Raw genomic sequence first — 22,847 nt, forward strand, 5'->3', positions numbered from 1 at the left:
GCGGCGCGGCACGGCGCCGCGCACCGGCCCGTGGGGCAGAGCGGCCGCGGTTATGGCGGTGTGCGCCCGGCTGTGCGGGGTGGGCTCGGCTCGCGGCTGCCGCCGGCGCGGGGCAGCGAGGGAGCAGCGGCGCGGTGCTGCCGGCGACAGCGAGCCCGACACCGACACTGACCCCGAGGAGGCGGGCGGCGGCGGCGCCGCGGAGGATGAGGAGGCGGCGGAGCGCATCGAGGGCGGGCGGCCCGTGCCGCACCCCGCCGAGGCCGGCCCGGCCGGGCGGGCCCCGTTGTCCCTCCTAGAGCTGCCCCCCGAGCTCCTGGTGCAGATCTTCGGCTCTCTGCCCGGTACCGAGCTGCCCAGCCTGGCCCGCGTCTGCACCACCTTCCGCCGCATCCTTCGCACCGACACGATTTGGCGGCGGCGCTGCCGCGAAGGTACCGCCTGCCCCGGGGTGGGGGAGCCGGGAACACCCTGGGGAGGGGGCCCCGAGCGGTGCAAGGCGGGAGTCCTGCAGGATGCAGAGAGGAGATGGGGCCGGGGGTGCAAGGTCAGGGGGCTGGAGGATGCAGGAGGACCCGGAGGGGGTGGGGAGGTGATGGGGTGTGGGTCGTGAAGGGGATGGGGCGTGGGGTCTGGGCGTGCGGGTTGTGGGGCTGTGAGGGGTCCACGCAGGGCTCCATGTGCGTGCGTGGGTGGGTGGGTGAAGAAGAGGGCAGACCCCGGGCCCCCAGGGGCACGGCCCCTTTGTGGTGGCATTTACTGCAAAAGAGGTGACATGTGAGTGGCTCCAGCCAAGGGCATCACCTGGGGTTGTTCCCCGGAGTGGCAGCTGGAGGGGAGGAATGGGGATAGGATGGGACCAGGCCCTGGGAGATGGTGCCTCCGTGTGGGGTGTCCTTGGGTGAATCTTCAGGATGGGCTGTTCTGGGCAGCGAGGACAGGGAATGGTCAGTCCCTGCAGAATGGGGCTGCACTGGGGAACAAAAGGGGTCTGGGGGGTTGGAGGCACAGCAGGTAAAGCCCGAGCTCGCTGGGCTCTGGTGAGCAGGCAGAGGAGGACAGGCCTGGGTAAGGTCATCTGTTCCTGTCCCATCACAGAAAGTACAGGGACAGGTTCGGAAGGGTCCCCCGTTTACACGTGCACTACCTGGGGAGCATCTGCTTCAGGGATGCTGTGCTGCAGTAATTCAAAGGCTCAGGGATGTTTGTTTTCAGCAGTGCCTTAGTCCTGTGTTGCTGTGGCCCTGTTCTGTTAGGCTGCAGTTCTTACTTTTTGCTACTTGTTCTTTTTCCTTCTGTCAGTGGGGCTCTCTGTCCCCTGTTAGTTAATCCAGCGGCTGTCTTGCTGCTTCATCGTCTCTCTTCATAGTGTGATCCTGCCAAGTGCATCTGCTGCCAGCGCATGAAGTCATGTATATTTTGTTCCTGTTTGTCTTCTGTTTTTAATACCAGCGAGGGCATTGGGATGAAGGATTTAGGTATGTCGGAGTGGCTGCCGGCCAGAGGCAGCAGGACCTGTTCAGATGCATTAAACATTGCAGGAATTAATTTATGCCTTATCAGCACGATCCAAGAACCCTTCGGCAGTACAAAGACCGCACATAGAAAATTTACACTAAAGCATTCTTAGTTCAGCATGGGATGATCCTGTTGTCCCAATAACTTAACGTTATTTTTTTGGAGGTAGGCGAATAAAATTCTGTTTGTTCTTTCCTTATACTCCTCTGCTGACAGAGTCCTTATGCAGGTTTGTGTATTTCATGAATGGTTTGTAAAACTTCAACGGTTAATTATTTTGGTAGGTTATGATCCTGGCAAAAAGTTTACATAGAAATGTATATAATTTTTAAATATGGGCTAGGTTGTCTTGTAAAGGAACTGCTGAATTAGGCCTGATGGGAAATGAATTTATTTTTAAAATTCTTGACTTCTCCTTGGATTTTGTTGCCAGTAGATAAAGCAGTGTTCAAAAGCTTAGTTGAAGTTTAAAGAAACCGTGGAGTTTGTGTGGCTAAAACTAAACCAGACAGGAAGGGAAAGCGTTGAGTCCTGTCTTAGAGCCCTTAGCTAACTACAAGGTGAGAGGTGCATAAACCCAAATTTTCTCTTCTTGCACACTTTTCTTACGTTTTCCTGATGTATCTGCTCCAGCCACTGCTGGAGAACTGGTGCGATTGGGGTAGATCTTATACCAAAGGCACAGGCTGTGCTGAACAGGTAAGGGTCAGGTTCCCGCCTGGAAAACTTCATCTCTGAAGCTGTTACCGCATCTTTGAACCCATTGTGGTTCTCCAAGCAATTCCTGATGTCGACTCGTGTGGTTTATAGCGCTTTGCGTTGCTCTGCACAGCAGCGTAAGCAATTCCCATTGTGGTAGTACCGTAACTTTGTGTATTTGTGCACACACCGTTTTATGGAGTGACTTTGCAGTTAGTTGCTCTACAGACATTTCGGAGATGTGTTGCACGTGCTCAGCTGCTGAGTGTGTTCAAACTTGAGCGCATAACTGTACTATGAGTGAAACTACTTGAACACATATATGGACATCAGGTAGATAAATACACATATAAAATTTAGATTATCTGGTGCTGTATTTCTGTATAGGCATACATTAGTCGCTGCATAATAGTCAAACATAAAATGTAATTATTTTTTATTATCTTATCAAAAACAAGCCACTTTCCAGCTGAGGACAGTCCTTAAGCATGCATTTGTGTCTACCTGAGTTTAAGCATGACATGGTAATGTGTCTTGTTGTGATGCTGCGTGTCCTAAAAAACAGAGGGCAAATGTGTGTGCCTTTCCTAGCATACTCCTTGTGTTGGTGGCTTGTTCACTCTGAAACCTACTGATCACGTTCCAGAGCTGAGCTCTTTGAGGAAGTAACTGGTAAACTTGAAGTTTGTGTCAGGTGCGTATTCAAAACTGTTTGTCTTCTCGAAAAAGCACAGCCATAAAATGACAAAGAAATTAAACAGAGCAATTCTTCTCTGAGAGTAGCTGATTGTTGCAGTGCTTTGTTTTTGCAATTTTCTCCCTTGGTCTTGGAGCAGCGCTGAATGTCAGGAAAAGCCTGGACGTTGCCCATGTCAGATGAGTGCTGAGGACTGAATTTTAGAATAGTCTTGAGAACATGTTGTGTTCAGCACAACCATCCAGAGGGCTCGTTGTCCTGAAAGTGAAGCGGCTTTTACTGGTGGTTGTGAACTGGGAGGGCACTGGGATGAACCAGCAGCAGTTGTGTAACTGCCATGCCGTTAGGCTGTTGTCCTTTTATCATTGCAATTGTTTGGGGTAAACAATGTCTCTGAATTGCTTCTTTGGCAAGAACAGGATTGCAGTTACTTTCATGTTTTCTATAAATAGGAGGTTGCTGATCTCTGCGGTGGGAGCAGAATTAAAGCCTGTTTCACCCTGGCTGGTGATCTGACCTACTGTGATTAACACCTGATAGTCCATTCTAAACAGCAGCCACTTCCATTGTAAAATAAACCATGTGGAAACAGACCCGTAATTCAGAATAAGCAGGTCTAGAATGTGGATAAAAAGGCTTTTGGTTTTGAAAACAACCTCCAATAGCTTTTGGACCTGCTGAAAAATATCAGCCAAGGTGTTACAGAAGCTAAATCTTCAGCAAGTTTCATAGAAAGAGGTGGAGAAGAGTGGGAAATTTGCTTTGTACACTCAGTGAGACTTGCGTGGAGTTCAGATCTTACAGGACTCCAGAGAATCCACGTGGGATGTACAAACTGCTCCCACCACAGGAACAATCCCTTGTAGTGCTGCACCCTGATAAACGAGAAAGTGGTTTTAATAAGCCGCAAGGCTCTAATCCGCCTTTATGTGAGATTAAACCATTATACAGTGTGTTTCTTTGGTGAAACACAGAGGGCTTTTCTTCATCTCTGACCGCATTCTTCATCAAGATGCCGTCTAAAAGCCACTGACCGTTTTTCGCTGCTAATGGCAGGTGCTCAGTAGCACAACCATCCTTCAGAGCATTTTCCTTACATTTATTTGGAAGCTGGAGATCTGAAGCTGCCCATCTTTTGCTTTAGGGTTTCTGCAACAGCTTTCATTTGTTGCAGCTCAAATCTCGTTTTGCTGAGCTCCTTATTTATGGCTGCAAAATATCTCGGTGGTAACAACAAAGCCTCCCCCCGGGAGAAATGTTTGGGAAAGTATTTGGTGCATTTTAATCTGGTAGTTCAACCACTGGAAACAAGAAGCTGGTTCCAAACTTGTCCACCTGATATTTCAGAGATGCTAACCTGTGAATCTCCCATTTTTTTTAGTGTCCTAAATGATCCAGGAAGTTTCTCTGATTCTGTTTTGTGTACAGCCTTGGAAACACGCATTCATCTGGGAATAATTGGAGGACTTGATGGAATTTTAGCAAGGGTAGTGCTGTCAAGCTCGACCAGACATCCTAATTTCCTCTGAATTGCAGATGCCTCCAGCTGCTCACTGGCATTGCTGTGCTGGGAACAAAAAAGCAGTAATTTGGGTTTTTTTTTATGGGTACAGGGGCTCTTCTCTACCTGAGTTTAAAGAGCTTTTTATGTTTTATTTATTTTCATATATTTATTTTTTTTTTAAACTTGTGTAGGCTGCAAAGAGGGAGATGTGAGAGGTGGCTCCTTGTAGAAAGGAGAAGGGAATGTGGGGCTTAGAAAAGCACGTGGTGAGAGCACTTGCAAAGTATTTGTGCAGTTGATAATAAATGGAAATTGCCTTTCCAAGTCCTTTAAAGTCCAGTGCATGTGACCATGGAAACAGCACCGTGTCGCTGTGTGTTTGGTAAATCTTTTCAAGCGCTCCTTATAAACCTAATAAAACAGTCTTTCCAGCTGGTCAAGTAAGGACTTTAAACCCAATTTCCATCCTTGCTTTTGAAGCAGGATTAAGTAGCCATTTTCTAACGGTATAAATTTCGTGTGTGGATTTCTGTGACTATTAACTCCTTAAAATACTTGACTCACTGAGCTGTTGTGCTGAGATATGTTTCCTTAAAATAGACTTAATCGCACTGAGGTGGAATTTCCCAGGAAGCTTGAGCCCTTCAAAGCTTTCCTGGAAAAGGCTTTCTATTCTGTGTAAAGAAAACCTTGTCAGCTTTATTTTTCTGTAACTGTCTTGAAGCTCTACTTACTGTTAATTTTATGTCCCTCTTCTGGATTAAAAAGAGATGGTGAGCTCTCTTGCTTATGATATTTGGAGGTTTTGTGGGCACTGTGAGACAAGAGACTGTGTTTTTTTTTCCCATCAAGTGCCATTGTGGTGCCAGCTCAGGGGTCAAAAGAACTTTTACATGATTACTTTTACATGATTCAGTTACCCAGAGTTAAACCATCGCACTGGGGTTTTGACTCTTTGTAGTTGTTTGCTGAATGAAACAGGGTAAGGACTGGCTGTAAAATGAGTGTCAGAGCACACTAAAATGAGATTATTTTCTTTCTTGATAATACTTTCTTATAAGCCTTGGCTATCTTATGTCAAATAGTGTGTAGCAATTATCAAAATTCTAAAATTTTGCCTTTTTTTTTTTTTTTTTTAAGGAGATTGCTATTACTTGGGAGAATTTTTCCCCAGAAACATTTGAACTACCCAACTTAGGAAATGCACCTTTAGTAGTGGTTTGGCTTTCAAAAAGTGTCACCACAGGTTATCAAGGGCAATTGCATGAATCTGGGGTGGAGCTTTAACATCCAATCACTTCCCACCCCACCCTCTTGTTTTGAGATATTATTCAAGATAACACCTGCTGGCATTGGCTCTGTTGTGGGACTGCGCTTGAAATGATTTATGGATCTAGCGCTTTATGAAAAATTGGCACCTTCTGGAGGAAAAAAAGGATGTCACTGTGCTAGAGAGCCACCTGGAGAAATGCCGTGTGGGCAGGATGCTCTGCGTGTCTCCTCCCTTTCTGATGCGGGATAAATATTTTCACTGACACCAAATCTAATGTGGCTGCAGTGCCTGCTGTGCCTCTTACTGATCCCGTGGCCAGGTGAGGGTTTATTTATATGGAAAGATTTGGGTGTTTCCTTACAGCAGGCTGTGACTGTGCTGCTTCTGTCATCTTACAAAGGTCCCCAACTTTCCAAGAAAATGTACAGTTCCCTCTGTCCCTTTGGAATTACTGAGCACACACCAAGGAGCCCCTGGCAGGAGAGGTGGACATGGGGTGACGTGGGGGGTGGCTCTGAATGTCCAACCCCTGGCAGAGCTCTGGTTTCACTAATCCACAGCCCAGTGCTGAATATCTTGTTGGTGCTGGATGTGCTTTCCTGCAGCTTCATCTGTCTTCTCAGCTAATTGTGCTTCCTCAGCCCAGCTCGTGTTTGATAACGCTTGGAGCTTCCTCTGCCAGCAGGGACATGGACACCAACGACTGCATCTTTTAATGAAGGGCAGCATGTTTGTTGTACCTTCTGCCCACTCTCACCCTTTCTGAACCTGCTGTTTACCGCAAGCAATGTTCTGCAGAACGTGTTTTCCCTGTGGACGGCTGACATTCAACTTTGTGCGTGCTTTATCTTCATGTACCACAAGCGTATTTATAGACGGGACGAGGTTGAATTCATTCAGGGAAGCTCCTGCTTTTCTCATATGAGAAATGAATTCAGGGTTTGCAGCAGGTTACCAGCATTAGGTAGCAGTATTACCATTTGGCAGCAACAGTACATTGTTAATTCAAGGAAGTTCGACTGAGGAGAAGTTTCCTATTTAATGATTTGGTGAGGCTCTTCACAGACACACTTTTGCAACAAACATCTGGCAGGTCTTTGGTGTTGCTAAGGCAGGCTGGTGTTTGATCTGTGATGTAGACGTCTCTGATGTCAAGGAGGGCCGTTTTCCATGCTGAGATCTAACAGGGTCACTGCAGCAGGGTGGTTTTGGTTGCTGATGATCTTTTGGGGGGATCTCCCTCCTCCCATTTCCTCCCTCTGCTCTTCTAAGGATTTCTTGCACTGATATGTTAGGACTTGCTTTTCTTTTTCTTAGAAGTTTGGCATTGACTTCCTGGAAATGAAATGAGAGAATCTCATTTTCTGCTTCAAAGCTGCCTTGAAGATCTCCGGATTGCTTTGTTTTCAGAGTGTTCTGTAAGCAATCAAAGGCGTCTGAGCGTACAACAGACCCATCTCAATCTGATCTGCTTTCAAGTGTAACCATATTTGTACGTGCTGATGCCTGTTTTATGTCTCCATTTCATTCTTTTTAAAGCCTGTGACCTTTCCTTTAGGATCCTAATAAGCAGTTTTCCCTGCTGGATACCTCAGTGGGAGTAGATAATTACTACACACAGTCATGATTTGATCTAAACGGGCGTACAGTCCCAGCTGGAATGAGTGCGTCTTCCACATTTCACACTGTTTCTGGTCTAGATGCAAGCAGCTGTAACTTTGCTGTGTTTGCGTGTTCCTTATGGTGTGTTTGTTGCTTGTAAAATATGTTCGATTTCCCAAACTGCAGTGAAATACATCTAGTTTTTGTTTTCAAAGCAGCAATAAGATTCTCGGACTAATGTGGCAATATACAAGAATGCACTTAATGAGATCTCATTTTTACTCAAACAGTAGATACCAAGATCATGGGCAGCAAACACATTTGTGCCAGATTTGACATTTTTGTCTCTGTCATTGCAGAATATGGACTCTGTGAAAACTTGCGGAAGTTGGAGATCACAGGAGTGTCCTGTCGAGATGTTTATGCCAAACGTAAGTGCTAAAGCTGATACAGATCTGTGTGTCCTTGCTTAGTACCAATTTTGAAAGCGTATGCAGATTGAATATTTATTAAACTCTGGCAGTATAAGTTACTCAGACTTCCATTCTGATGGCAGGGGTTTCATCTGTGAAGCTGACGTGTTTGGGCTTTTATTTGTATTAAGCAGATGCCGAGATTTGGGATGTCTATGCCCCCAAATCCTTTGGTAGCAAAAGACCATGTAGTTTAAGTTTATAAAAGGTGTACTGAGGGGTTTTCATCCTTTCCTGTTTTGCCATTTTTACATCTTGCTAAGGAATTAACTGAAGCAGAAGTTGAGCTGGTCACTCGAGAGCCTCACGAAGCCCCCAGGACCTCCTGTACCAGCACTGCCAGGCTGTGTTGTCCCAGTTCCCAAATTTTGCAAAGGAGTTTCTCATGGTCCTTAGGATAAAAAACAAGATTTAACATGCAGCGCTTGAGGCCTCTGTAGGTTTTGCAGACCCCAAATCTGGCTCAGCTTCTAAATGTACTGTATTTGCTGAACCCTGAAGCAATGATGACCTCAAGCATTGATCTTAGTGCTGGAAAGAACAGGTAGAAGGGTTTTAATCCCATCTTGCTGAGCATCCACAGAAGATCATTTCATCACCTAGTGTCCCTCTTTACTGATTTGTGCACTTGGACTGGGACTGCCTGGCTTTCCCGGGTGGGAAGGTTGAGTGATGCTGAGCCAGCACTTTGATGTCCCCAGAGAAGTCTCATTAGCACTTGGGCCCTCCCTGATTTCCCATTCGGTCCAGTGTCTGTGTGACACTGGTGTGGTAATAGCCATCCTGTATATACCGTATTGGATTTTAATTCTGCGTTGTCAGTCTTAAGTGACAGCAGGACATCTCTTCATCACCTGTAGTCTTTTTCACTACAGTAGTTCTGTGGTTCAGATATATTAAAGTGATATTTAGTGCTTTTTTAATACACATTATATATAGAAATGGCTTTAGTGGCTCAGAACAGTGGCCTCTCTAGCCCAAGGCTGTATCTCCCAGCTGTGGCTGTGAGCAGTCACCCAGGGAAGACTGAGAAGAACATAAGCCTGCGTGGTACTTCACTAAATACTCTCCCAGCTCCTGCCTGTTTTCAGGTTGGGGGATTTCCAGGCTCTAATGCAGTTTGTTGATTTAATACCCTTCAATAGGTCTGTCTTACATGTACGTTTCCAGTTTTCTGCTGCACCAAAGTATCTTCTGAAGCTGCAGCACCCATTGGCAAAGAGTCACACTTGACATGTGAGAACCACCTCTCCGATAGACTTTATTGTACTTCTGAATAAGGACTGTGTGTGTACCCATTCAGCAATCCCAACTAGCAACTGTTTCTCTGAAGCCAAAATACTTGACAGCTGTTTCTGGCTTTCAGGGCTGCAACATCTCAGCTCTCCTGCTCAGACTCAGCAGTTTTGCCCTGTGCAAACACACAGTGGAACAGTTTCCTGCAGGTGTAACCCCATTGTCTTTACTGTCCCATAAACCTCTTCAATTGCAGAAGAGTTAATTTGAGGCGATGGGCAGGACATACATGCACTTTCTTGTCTGCTGGATGTGCTTCTGTAAGAAGTAGTGTGGGAAACAGGGAACCGAGCTTAAGTGCAAGAAAGCATAACTAATCTGTTAGAGAATAGGCTGCCTTAGCTTAGTGAATTATTTTGTATACTACTTTTTGTAGAACTTGTTTAGAAACTGCTAAAATAGAATTGCTTAGTATAAATTTGCTTAGCTGAACTTCTGCAAACTGTGAACCTGTGAAACTTTCTGCTTCATAAAGTGAAAAAAGACTTGGGCTACTGTCCAGGTAGTTCCTTGGCTTAAGCGGCCTTCTTGAGACAGCAGTACTCGTTACAGCTGCGCTACGGAGTTTGAGGGGGACTCTAATTACGCTTTGAATTCACTATGAAATTTGTAAATATTGTTTGTGGGAATCTTGAACATGCCAAGTTCTGTGTGAGTAATCCTGCTGACCTGAGACTGGGGCTGATGGAAACAAATGGTGCAGCACAACTGGGAGTCAAGTCGAAAGAATTTGACTTTCCTGTGTGGTTGGTCCAGATTCATCGTTCTGTTACATGCTGGAGCAGAGTTCGCTGGTACTTACCCTGCTGTGTCTGTTCAGGTATAAACCCACGAGTGAAGTCGGGGCGTTTTATGAAAATCCTTCCCGACTACGAGCACATGGAGTACAGAGATGTTTACACCTGCCGTACGTACCTCCTGCTGGTTGATGCTTCCCGCACTGAGCACACACGAGATGCTGCATGGAGTGTGACGTGGCTTGAAGCAAATTATTTTGGGGTGGACCTTGGGACAGTGCGGAGGGTGCTGGTTCTTTCTGTTGAGCAGTAGTAGAGTGTTCTGACCCTTTATAGTGACAGTGTGAGTAGGGCAGGCAGGGAGGTATGTTGGTCTCTTTTTGAAGTGCATTGAGTTAGAAAATTGTCCTGATCGGGTTCAAAAAGGAGGGTTTCTGTTCACCATAGTGGAGCACTTGCTCTGCTCTTCATGGATTGCTCCTCTCTTAGAGTGAAGTACTCAGATACACTGGTGAGGACTCCCAAAAGTAAATTTAAATACACCCTGGTCTCCTGGTCTAGCAAAAAGCTTTGTCTTGATCCAGATAAGCTGCATTTAGAAATGCTGAGGGTTCCCATACTAATTCCCTCCATGTACAGTGAATCCTTTTCACCACCACCTCCCTCTCTAGGAAACATTCTGATGGAGTTTCAGAGATTGTGATTTCCCTTCCTCAGTCAAGAAGCTGCTCTGAATAAACTGTTCTTTCCCTCCCCATGTTGTGTTGAGGGAAGAATCGTAAAACATTGGAGTCTAACGCTTACTGTTCTGCAGGAGCTGGGGGAAGTACTGCTTAGTTTACATCAGTTAAGGCAGCTGGTACTGCTTGATATTTGGAGGGGTCGTTGAGCTGTGTCTAACACTCCTTTGAGTCTGCAGAGTTTTGCAGGCTCGAGTTACTAACTCACTGGTGCTTGGCAATGTAGTTTTTCACATACACTAATGGGTGGAGTGGGTGCTGCAGACTTACCTGTGCTAAAGAAAGCAATCGAGCATGGACCATGCAGAGATGATGTATTTGATGGAAATTGTGCCAGACAAGCAGCAGCAATGTTAAACTGGAATCAGTAAAAAGTTTTAGTCCTGCCTGTCAACACCAGCCTTGTTCTGGAGCTGAGTGAGAAGGAGAGACGCCTCCAAGCTGCCCCGGAGGGTGAGGGATTCATTTACAAGTTGCTACCTATGTGTTTGCTCCAAACGTGCTGTTTGTGGTGCCTCTGAAATGGCACTTTGTGCCGTTCCCCCAGTTACTAATTCCTTAGCTGCAGCCCCAAACCTCTGATGTCTCACGCCCCTTTTCTCTAGGGACATGTTGCATTAAACCAATGTGATTTAAGATGCAATTGCCCATTTCCCCCTTTTCCCTTCCTGTGTATTAAGACTGTGTGGCCAGGATTTACCATGTGAGCGCTCCCTAATTCACATTTGTGCAGCGTTAGCCAGGTCAGCTCAGATCACTTTCCCTGGGGTTTTAATTCCCACTCGCAGATCAGTTATCACCAGCTGGAGGGCACCAACTGTTTACGTTGTTCCAGCTCATTTTTCCTTATAAATACCTTGCTGCATCCTGATGGTCTAAGAGAGTTGCAGTGGTTCAGGTCTTTTCCACTCAAAGCGAGCCACCTCTGCTTTGGAGGATGCAGATTTCACTGAGAAGTCCCATGTTATGTTTTTGCATTTCTCTGGATGCAGGTAACGAAATAAGGTTTAGTTAAAACAGCAACATCTGAAGGCATCTGCTCTCCTCCTGTTTTAATATCCCATTCTGGAGTTGTAACTTGTCTCTGTGGTGTCTGTGGGTGCCAGCGCTGTGATGTTGCTTGAACTGCTGTGCATTTGCTCAGTGTCACTTCTTTATCCCGTGTCTGACTCGGACAGAGAGTGCAGACATTAAACCTTCCCCAGGCAGCTTTTTGTTGGTGGGAGCATGGGCATTCACTGCTTTTCCTAACCCATCTCCAGCTGGATTCGAGCCGCCTTTCCATGTGAAGAGCATGCAGGGCTGTTTGGGGCGATGTGGGGAACACTCAGGCTGGGTGGGGGTTGTACTGAGGCATCCACTGGATGTATTTTTGCTCCATTTGGCAGGACGTGGGCTCAGAAATTCAGATAGGCTTCTGCAGGACTGGGGAAAACAGGCAGTGTGCCTAGCGAAGGAAAACATCAAGAAATACCCAAGTGCTGTTTTCTTTCAAGGAATAGCGAGGGAAACAAATGTTTGATCCATCCTGTCTTCTGCCAGGGAGAGCCAGAGCTGGAGTTCATCACATTTTCCCTGCAATGAATAGCACTCCTCACTGGAGCCCAGAGGCACCCCAGGCCTGAAAAAGGACCTGTGATTTTGCTTTCAGACTCTTTTGGGCCTTTGGCCAATTACCAGCGTTTTCCCTGGTAACTTCTTTAGGAAAAGCACAGGAGGAGATGGAGTCCACAGCACCGAGGGAGATGATGTGTCCATTAAGGTGTCCCTGCTGTGGGGCTGGATGTGCTGCTGGATCAGATCATCTGGAGCCTTCTTTGGTGCCAAACAGCTGGGGTTTTATAAAATTAAATAAGAAGAGCTGCCTGCAGCAGTGGTGCAAGCCCAGCACAGAAGCTTCTCTCCAGTGGGTAGGATTCGTCTGGAGGTAAATGGAATTTTTTTTGGCCTCCTCCCTCCTTTGCAGCCCCAGGTTTCTGGGTGGTGAAGCAGGTTGTGTGTGTGACTCAGCCACGGCTCTTGGTGAACTGAGCTGCAGCTGTTTGCTCAAAGTGAGCACAGAACCTGCCCTCAATAAGCTGCTTGGAGGGGAAGGGCTCGCCTTGTCCAGTAGACACTTTCCCTGCTGTTGAAAAGTCCATTGATTGTAGCTACAGCTCTCCAAGTGCTTCAAACAGGAGCTGGGGAGAAAGAAGGACATCCTCATTGCTCTTGGGTAGCTTTGCATCAAGTTCTCTATCCTAAAAATAAAAAAAGCTGAGTTTTATCAGCTCCATGCCAGACAGCGTGGAAGGCAGATTGTGGCGGGTGGAGTGGCTTATGCACGTACCATTTATTAATATGTAATTACCACGCTGAGACGAGAAGACTGGGAATGTGATTTGCTTCCTTGCCTTAGTGCTGTTTGTGCTGCACTCGGTTCACTGGGTGAAACCAGTCCATCAATCTGAAATTGTTTATTGCACAGGGAAAAGGCTCCTCCAGGCCAGTTGGCAGCAGCTCCAGACAACCCTCCCTGCTCTCTTAAACCTCTGTGGAAGTTCTTTGCTTGGGTGTAATAAAACCAGTCCTATGGTTCTTGCTATCTTAGTAGTTAATGAAACAAAGATGTTGTAACAGCTGCACTGAAACACAATTCTTCCTAGAAATTGATGCAAAGCAAAAAAACATTATTCAAGCCAGTTCTGTGGCCTTCTGAGATGGCCATGACCGTCGTTGTAAGGCAAGTGTAGTGTCATCTTGCTATCGTAGAAATAATCTGCATCCCATTCTTCCCACCCAAAATGCCACATTGTGTGTAACGTCATCATGTGAAGGTAACTGGTCGTGTTAGGAAACTGTATGGACAGAATTCATGGCTGAATGTGTACAGGTTGGAGGCAAGAGAGAAGGTTTGTTAAGATCATTCTGTAACAGGCATTTTCTCCTGCTTGCTGGAAATGTTCCTACTTGCCTTTCGGATTTGGTGCGATTGACAGTGCACCCAGCTCTGCGATGAGAAACAGGGAAGCCTCACCTGCTGCAGTGGGCTTGGAGAGGGACTTGGAAGCAGGTTTTGGGATACTGCTGAAATGTAGCCGCTTACTTGGAATTTTTAAGGCTGTTACTGAGCTGGTCTGTCAGCAGATCTGAGCTGGCGTGGTCTGTGCGCTTTGCCTATGCTCTCTCGGTGGCTGTTTTTAAGGACACTTTACTCTGGGGACAAATTTGTCTACACAAGGAGGGGAGATTCTTACAAAATAGCCAAATTTCCCTGTTTCTTACTGCTTTTGTGCCCTTCCTTATTTTATGTTGCTTTGCAGCCTGAGGCATAAGTACATTTTTTGGTAGCTGAAGATGGCAAATACTTTATTTTGTTTTAGCTCTGTGTATATCATGTGATTTGCATTAGCAGGACCATGTTACAAAAGTTTTCTGGTAATTCCCGGTGAGGTGTGTGATTCTATAAAGCCCTGGAAAGTAACTCCTGCATTGGAGAACAACATAAATGTGTGCGGGGTGGTCGGAGGCTTCAGCTCAGCCTGGCTGCCGTTGGGTGTAACCAGTTTTCCTTAATAAAAGCAGTTGTGGCTGGTATTGTTCAGCATTGTGTACAGTCTGCTAGAGTCTTCCTTTTTGATTTCTTTTCCCCAAACTCCCATTCCTTGGTTCGATGTGCTCACTTTGGTGTCTTGCTGTTCCCTAGTGCTGCACCGATACCGGCACATCCTGGGGCTGTGGCAGCCGGACATCGGGCCCTACGGGGGACTGCTGAACGTGGTGGTGAGTGAGTACCTCGTTCTGCGGGCTTTTGAATATTTCTAAACCTGGTTGTCACCTCCATGTGATGGAGAAGCCTGAACGGTCAACCCTCAAACGATTGGGACCCAGAGGTTGCTTCTTGAGTCTTTTCATCATCACCACCTTTCTGCAGGCAGTCCTTTTGTTTTTCAGCCCCAGGAGCACACGGAAAACATGAACAATGTTTCATGGAAAGGCTTGGTTTAGAATTTAATGCTGATATTCCAGTGGCTGGCACAGGAGTCTGTTCCTCGTGCAGTGAGTACAGCGGTGGTTTCAGCACTGGCCCCTCTCTTTCTGCTTTATCTTGGCCTGCAGCTGAGTGTTTTTCAAAGGGTCTTGCACCAGAGTTCACACATCTCTCCTTCCTGTGGTTTGTGATACTTTTCACCAGCTGTGTCTAAGACTAATGCATCAGACACGGATAGTGGTGCAAAAAATGTGGAATTTGGAGGCTCTTGTGCTGCTGGGGAGAGCAGTTAATGAACAACGCTTAACTCAGTGTTCCTGAGAGCTGGACCAGAAGTTTGCCTGAAGCTGTTGTTCTTTGCACTGAGGTTCAATAACTGACAGGTTGAAGCGGAACAAATCATGAGGCCTTTGGGTTTTGCAAGATTCTGTTCCATGAGCTGGTATAAGAGTGCATCCAAGTGTGCCAATACTTATGTGATATTGTGACCTTATAAAGACAAGCGTGCTTCTGGCGCTGCTCTGCTTTTGCCTCAGATCTCTCTGTTTAGAAAATATCCTTTTTCTGGAATTGCAGATCTTGAGGGAGAAGGATTGTGTTAGGCGTGCAGGAACAGGGCTGGCACTTGGACCTCTCAGCAGAGGAGATTGTTGCTTCCTGTGCTGTCTGTGAGTAATAGAGCCAAATAATTCCTTGTGCAAAAGGCACGGATAATCATGAGAAGCAGAATTGGTCTATTGGAGTATCTGCCAGCATGAGCTCTCAAAGCAATTAGAGTTTGACTGGCTGTGCGGTCTCTTCAGCGCGGTCTCTCCCTCTGGATCCTGTGCACCAAGCATCCGTCACAAAGTCGTTTGTGGTAATAAAGGCCTGATCATTTTCCAGTGGTGCAGAAAGCCTCGTAAAGAAACCATCTCCCTCTTCACCAGGGGTGTGCTGTGAGTGCATATGGTCTGGTTTAATTGCTAGAAAGCAGTTTGGAAATGCAGCAAGCTGTTCCACAGCTCCTGCCCTTTTGCAGAATAGTCCTGGGAGCTGTTTGCTGCAAATGCAACAGAAGGTGTGAAGGCTGATCTCGGGAGCTTTCTCTCCCATCCCACTGCAGGTAGATGGTTTGTTCATCATCGGCTGGATGTACCTGCCACCGCATGACCCTCATGTTGATGATCCCATGAGATTCAAACCTCTCTTCAGGATTCACCTCATGGAGAGGAAATGTGCAACGGTCGAGTGTATGTATGGTCACAAGGGCCCTCACAACGGCCACATCCAGGTGAGCTCCTTTCAACACCTGCCCTGGGTGTGATGTGTGTGCACGTTGGCTCTGGAAATGGATTTATCAAAAAGCTGCATGAGAATTTTATTTAAAGGATGTGGCTTTCACCACCTTGTTGTGTGCATGAATGCCAGCGTTATGCTCATTATGTGTCTGAGTTGTGTGGAGTGCTCCCCACTCCATATTTATTCACTGGCAATAGCACAGCAAGGCTGTTACACTGTCTTCTGTTGGACTGGAACAGGGTGAGAGCACCAGTATTTGTACAGGCTGGAGCAAATGGTACACAAAATGGCCTTGTGCAGCTGGTGAATGTTCAGACACACGGACTTGTTCTGTTTGCAGCTCTCTCAGATCAGACCTTGAGAAGATGATGTGACATCCATTCAGTACATGGGATGCTTTGAAAAGCTTCCCAAGAGGTTGTTTCCTTTTCTCTGTAAAAGGAAGCTCAAACAGAGAAACAACTTAAAATGAGTATCTTTCATTAGAATGCAGTGCAGTTTGATTGCTTTTATTTCTCTATTCTGTAGCTGATGCGCTCAGCATCACTTAATGATTTCTCTGTTGCAGCAGATTCAGTAACACTTGTGTTAAGCATTTAAGCAGTTCTGGTTACATCATCCTAGGCATCTCTAATCAGGTCTGTAACCTGTTAATTTCTCCTCCATGGTAACTACAGATTGTGAAGAAGGATGAGTTCTCCACGAAATGCAACCAGACAGATCACCATCGGATGTCAGGGGGACGGCAGGAGGTAAGAGTGCTTTGCCAGGAGTCTGCATTAAGGCTGCTTGGACATCCCTTTTCAGAAGGTAAAGCGTTGCCATCTTACCTCAGCTCTTAGCTGATGTTGGGTCTGAGAAGTGCTGTTCTGCCTTCTGATTTCTGTGTATCTGTGATAACGTTTGTGTTTGGTAGCAGACCTGTCCAAGGAAAAACAGCAACATGCATTGTACTCCATGCAGCACTTGCCACACACTGATCACTGCTGTCTGTATCATTAAGATCTTTCAGCCACAGGCCTAATAGAGTACCAGCTGCATTTGAATACTTGCTTGTCAGTGGGGCACCTTTCTTCTGCTTGTTGTCTTGGTCGAGGGATTAAAAGCTTCATTTGGTTGTTTATTCTGTGTCAGCTATACCCAGCAAGGCAGATTCCCAACTCAAACTACGTTTTTTAAGGTGCGGGTATAAATGTCAGGATGAAAACCTTCAGCTAATACCTGCTCCAGGTAGTGGTGTTTGCTACCAGCTGGTTGAACGTGACAAATCTGATACCTCAGCTGCTTCTAACAAATGCTTTAAAATGTCTGTCTACTAATGGGAAACAGCTGGGTGAAAGGTTTAGTTAAGTGTTTTGTGGTTCTGTAGCAGATGAGAAATGCTTGAATACTTCCAAAGCACTGCGTTAAGTGTGTGTGGCGTTATGGTAATTGGAGGATCTGGCTTTAGAAGATAAAGAAACCAGGTTTGGAATATCACTTGGTAGGCTGCTATCTTAGTGTAAGCTGTTATCATGCTAACTCGTAGTAGGGAATTAACTTGTCAGGGCTGGTGTCGGGGAACTTCATGAGATGTTTTCAAAGCACCTTTTGGATTGAGATGCATCAGGATTAAATCAGCAGGATTTAACCTCCTGAGTCTTCAGCACCTTTCAAAAGCATCCCCTTGTGTGTTTAACATGCCAGGACAGGGCACAGGACTCGGCTTGTGGGCACACAGATGAGGTACTGCAAAGTAAAGAAGTAGATTTGCTACTTTGCAGTAATAAGTGATGCTTGTGCTTTTATTCTGAGGTGGGATATTGGTTCCACTTGTGATTTATTTGAAGGGAAGCACATTTATTGTGTGGAGTCTGGCCAGTGTAGGGGCAGTTACCATTATCACTATTTGTTAAGCGTATTTCCAAGCCAGCTCTGTAGCAGCATGTGCTTGTTCCTCTGTTTTTGGCGGAGCATTTGCCCTCTTGGTGGCTCTGCCGGTGATTCGTACTAACAAAGCAAAATCATGTTGGGATATGTCGCTGTTGCAAATGAAATGTTTTCATTTTCCCCTTTTTCTCTTCTCCTGCAGGAATTCCGGACGTGGCTAAGGGAAGAATGGGGTCGGACCCTGGAAGACATCTTCCATGAGCACATGCAGGAGCTCATCTTGATGAAGTTCATCTACACCAGCCAATATGAGTAAGGGCATCAGCTTTTTCTGATTATTGAGGTTGCTGCAACTTCAGGAGCACATTGGATCATTTGTTCTGGAGATGGGATGCTTGCAACGGGCTTCAGCAGCCAGAGGAATGTTCTGTCTCCACAGGCTCTGTGCAAAGATACAGTGGAGCACAGTGCTTCCAGTTGAGCAGAGAGATGTAATGACAACAGTAATAATAAGGTTTCATGTTCCTTACAATAACTATGCACAGTAAGATGGTTTTGAGTCATTTAACTATGTTTAATTTGAAGACAGAGCTAATAACCATGATCCCAGGGAGCTATCTGCTTATTTTCCATATTAGTAAGCAATATGCTTTGTAGTGTAGTTCACAGTCCCTGAGAATTCGTGTTTTTTTTTAACCATCACTCTAAATGTCTAGTAGCAGCCACCTTGCTGTAACAGATGTTTAGATGTGCTTCACTCTTAGGTTCTCTGGAAGTCCCAAGGAATGAGAAGGTTTATTGTGGCCTTGCTGCAGGAGCTTCCTGGGGCGCTGACAAGGATTGGTGGAGGGAGTGTTTGCATAGGTCTAAAAATCAGTTAAGTTTGATGACGGCCCAGAGCTGCCCAGGGGAGCAGACATAAAAACATGTTCCTCATGTTGAGGGATTCTCTTGACCTCTCTAACCTTTTTTTTTTCTTTTCCTTCAATTTATTTGCACAGCAACTGCTTGACATACCGACGCATCTACCTCCCTCCCAGCAGCCCCGATGACCTTATAAAGCCAGGTCTCTTCAAGGGAACGTATGGGAGCCATGGGCTGGAGATTGTCATGTTAAGCTTTCACGGAAAGAAAGCGAAGGGGACTAAAATCACTGTGAGTGTGTTTTCATTTCTCTCAGGTGCTTGTTAGAGTATTCTCTTCTCAGTCCTGTGGATTCATAGGGGAGACCTCTGTCTGGGAGGCAGTCAATTGTTGCGGTTCCAAACCCTGTTCTTCATGGGGATTAGTGCCATCGAGTGAATCTTAACACATGCAGAGTAGCTAGAACCTGCTCTGCAAAGCCTTCTGGCTCCCCTTCCTTTTTTTCCCCCCCTTCCAGCCGCTTTCTGTGAGCAGCTGGTAGCAGGTCACTGGAGATCACTCGCCTGTGTCTGAGGAGCAGGTACCACTGACGCCAGGCTAGTGAGCTCCTCCCTCTGCAGGCAGGGATTCTGAGAAAATGCAGTTGCACCTTTGACTTTTGCACTTGCAAGTACATCCCAGCTCGTAGCCTTTGATTTAAAATTCTCTTTCTGGGAGCAGGGAAGCAGAGGTGACACAGACAGCTCAGGGAACAAAGAACAAGGTCTGAAGGGTTTTTTTTGGTGATGATGGATGTGGGAAAGATACAGGTCTGTTGCTTCCCATCTGTAGGGAGATCCCAACATCCCAGCTGGGCAGCAGACTGTAGAGATCGACCTGGCGCATCCTCTGCAGCTTCCCGATGTCGAGAACCTTCGCGATTTCAGTGAGCTCTCGCGCATCGTCCTGGAGGTGCAGGAGCAGGTGCGCCGGGAGGAGCAGGAGGAGGAACAGCGACAGGACGAGGGGGACCGCTCCCCCCACGCTTCCTCTCAGGCTGCCACCAAATCCCCGGGAGAAGGTGCTGACGGGGAAGGGACTGCGGCTGGGGCGGAGGGGATGCCCCAGGACAAGGCACCAGCTTCCCAGCCCTTTGTGCTGCCCATGGGAGTCATATCGAGGAATAAGGACTATCCCCGGACCTGCCGAATTTGGTAATGAGGACTAATGGTTTTATAGCCTGGTCGTGCCAGCTGCTTTTGAAACAGAAGGGGGGGTCTTTGAGACATGTTCTGGATTTCTTATTCTTTCCCTGCATGTGGATCTCCTTGCGCTCAGATTTTCTGCTGCTGTCTCCCACGTTTTTGTTTGCTTCCTCTCTTTCTTACCGTACTGTCATCTGCCATCCTGCTTCCTTGCTAGATTTTATCCTGTTACTCCTGAAGCTAACGCCTCTCCTGTATCTACCCCCTCCTTTTTTTGTGTGTTTTGTTTCCCAGCTGGTACACTTGAAGATCTGTTTAAGCCATTTCTTTGTGTGTCATTTGTGTTCCCTGGCTATGGGAACACTCTGCTCTGTCCCACCCCCCCCGGCCCTGGGACCAGCTCTGGAGGGTGCTGAGCACCCTGAGCAGTAGGTGCAAGTACACAGAGAGCTGTGTTGAATGAGACCAGGAGCCAACGAAGCAGCGTAATAGACAAAGTGTGGAAAAAGAGCCCAAAAGCTGAGGCTCGGCCAGGTGACCTTCAGCCAAACATCTGTGCTTCGGAAAAAACCTTCCAATAGCTGGTTAATCCCACAAGGCTCCCGCTGTCGCAGCCAAGTTATGTTTGAATAAAACCCTGCTCCACCTGCTGCTTGCTTGGAGGTCTCCTCCCCAGCTCCGGTTGGATTTTTCCTTTTTTTTTTTTTTTTTTTTTTTTTTTTTTTTTTTAAGATTTTTCTTTCCCTTCCCCATGGTTTTGTCACAAGGTCTGCCCCTCTGGTCACCCTCTTCTGTGAGGATTGGTTGATCCTTGAGTTGCAGAAGTAAATCTCAGAGGGATTACTGGGCTGAATTACAGAAAAAAAAAAATCAGCCTTGGTGTGCAGGTGCTAATTAGAACAGCCAAAATAGCTCCCAACAGCAATGGAGAGTTTATTTTCTTAAAATGGTATCAACAGTGTTTTGCGCTGTGTGATAAGAAGTGACTGAATGTAAAACTCCCCATTCTGTAGCACCTGGCACTGCGTTTGACGATGTCTTGATCACAGTTTTGTGTTTATTTTTATTTATTTAATTGAATATGGGGTACTTATGGCTCTTCTCACATATTTTTTTTTTTTTCTTGCTATTCCTCTGTCCTTGCAGTTTTTATGGGACGGGGCTTATTGCTGGCCACGGCTTCACCAGCCCTGAGCGAACACCCGGCGTTTTCGTTCTCTTCGATGACGATCGCTTTGGATTCATCTGGCTGGAGCTGAAATCCTTCAGCCTCTACAGCCGGATCAAGGTCTCCTTCCAGAACGCCGAAGCACCTTCCCGTGAGGCTTTTGACGAAATGCTGAAGAACATTCAGTCACTGTTTTCTTGACGGGTGGTTGTGGATGGACAGGGGTAGGGGTTGCAAAGGCTGCTGCACTCCCCAGCCAGGGCTGGGCTGGGGATTCCTTGCTCTCGGTACCTCTGAATAAAAGCATGCACTTTTAATAAAGCCTTTTTACCCCAAAATGTACACATCCCAGTTAAAATACCCATAACTGCCCTTTCCTCCCTGCCACCCCACACTGCTCCCTAGCAGTCCTTGTTACCTGGACTGTAACATTGCTTTGTGTAGCTGAAGGGATCCTGCAGAGGAGGAAATAAACCTTTATATTGCAAAAAGAAATGGATTGGAACAAAAATAACTCAAGGTCAGAGCTGGATGGGAAGAATGTCTGATTGACTGGGTGTCCACGAGCCCTATGGACAGAGCTCTTCTTTGTGGAAGGAACTCATGCTCTAGACCGATCTAGACTTGCTTTACCCTCCTAAAACCTTTTATGGTCTCCTCGCTGCAGATTTTTCTGCTTAATGCTGAATTGCATCAGCAGTGACAAGGCATGTCCTCCTCTCCAGAAACCTTTCTCTGGTTTTGGCAGCAAGGGGAGGATTCCCCGCTGGAAGGGACGGTGTGTGTTGTGTTGTCCCAGCTTCTGGAGCTTGTTGGATGTGTTGTCCCCGGGGCTCCAGGTCTGGGTGTTTCCCTGAGTGTAGGGGAGATGATTATTTATTATAGGAGCTGAGTACTGTGAGTTGTGCCATAAACCATCAGCGTTTGCATCTGTGCCTGTTATTAATCCTGTGTAGGAAGAGATGATGGGGATCCTTGTGTGAAGAGAAAAGAGGTGTTTGAAGGAAGCTCTTGGTTACAAATAAAAGATGTCCTTTGTTGCAGTTGCTCTCTGGCTGTGTTGATAAACTCCAGGTTTCTTTTCCTGCTACTAGCTGGATCAGTGTCTATCAAAACTCTTCCTTTACATCTACTGCAGGTTTTGGTTTATAAATGTGTCTGTACGTGTGTTGTGCTGGGAGGTTTCAGGCCCCTTCTATGGAGAAGTTTGTCCCCGCCCCGTTTCACTGACTGTGAACAGCTTTTCTTCTCACTCTCACAAGGGCTTTTTGCCATTTCTGGCTCTCGAGTTGTTCTCTCAAGCTGTGTGAGAACAGAGTCTCCAGCAGAGACTTTGAGCAGAAGGTCACGTCACTCACAGGATTAATTCCTGTCTCTTTGCAGAGGGTTTTACAAACCTCTGGGAATTTGAAGGTGATTTGGGGCACTTCTTTCTTTGTTTCCTACGGCTTTGTCAGTAGTTGAAAACCTGTCTCAGTGTTAGAGGTGTGGATCTGAAGTGCTATTACCATTCTGGTGAATTAGCTGTAAAAAGCAGGTTGCTTCTGAGCAGCCTGTCAGAGCTGTTCCTTGTGGCATCAGCAGAGGGAAGAGTTGACCTGGATCTCGCCCCATCGCTCAGGGCTGGCACAGAGGAAGGGGAGCAGCTCAGCCTCGCTGTGTGCCCAGAGAGACGAGCCGGAGCTAAAATCAGGCATTTTGGCCTTTTTCTGCAGCTGTGGACAGAAGGAAAACATGTGCTTAATCTCGCAGATGGAGGTTTCCAGCTTGATGCAGATTTCTCAAAGACATTCGGAGTCTGTTCAGCATCTGGGTGGCCAGTTTATCTTGAGTTTGCTGTCAGGCTGGTGCGGCCGATGCGTTGGCTGCTTTGTGTCTTCACTAACAAGCTGAAGGGATGCAGGAGGTCCCCTTGGGCAGCCGGTTCAGTCGCTTGTACTTAAAACCAGCTTCACTTCAGCTGCAAATGGAT

At 46.6% G+C, this 22,847-nt stretch overlaps 1 protein-coding gene across 2 annotated transcripts; it reads left to right on the forward strand.

Annotated features, from left to right (window-relative positions):
- On the forward strand, positions 1 to 21,918 carry FBXO31 (F-box protein 31). Of its 2 annotated transcripts, XM_082062331.1 has the most exons (10): positions 1 to 434; positions 7,653 to 7,724; positions 9,883 to 9,969; positions 14,225 to 14,301; positions 15,615 to 15,782; positions 16,468 to 16,542; positions 17,862 to 17,971; positions 18,661 to 18,814; positions 19,355 to 19,716; positions 20,854 to 21,918. In XM_082062331.1, the coding sequence occupies exons 1-10, from the start codon at positions 53 to 55 to the stop codon at positions 21,074 to 21,076; spliced, it is 1,710 nt and encodes a 569-aa protein (XP_081918457.1). In that variant the 5' UTR covers positions 1 to 52; the 3' UTR covers positions 21,077 to 21,918. The 2 variants fall into 2 exon arrangements, with proteins under 2 accessions (XP_081918457.1, XP_081918458.1); XM_082062332.1 differs by lacking the exon at positions 9,883 to 9,969.
- The last annotated feature ends 929 nt before the right edge of the window (positions 21,919 to 22,847 follow it).

Source organism: Streptopelia decaocto, assembly GCF_964273445.1.
Source record: "Streptopelia decaocto genome assembly, chromosome: 11".
NCBI classification, from domain to species: Eukaryota; Metazoa; Chordata; class Aves; order Columbiformes; family Columbidae; genus Streptopelia; species Streptopelia decaocto.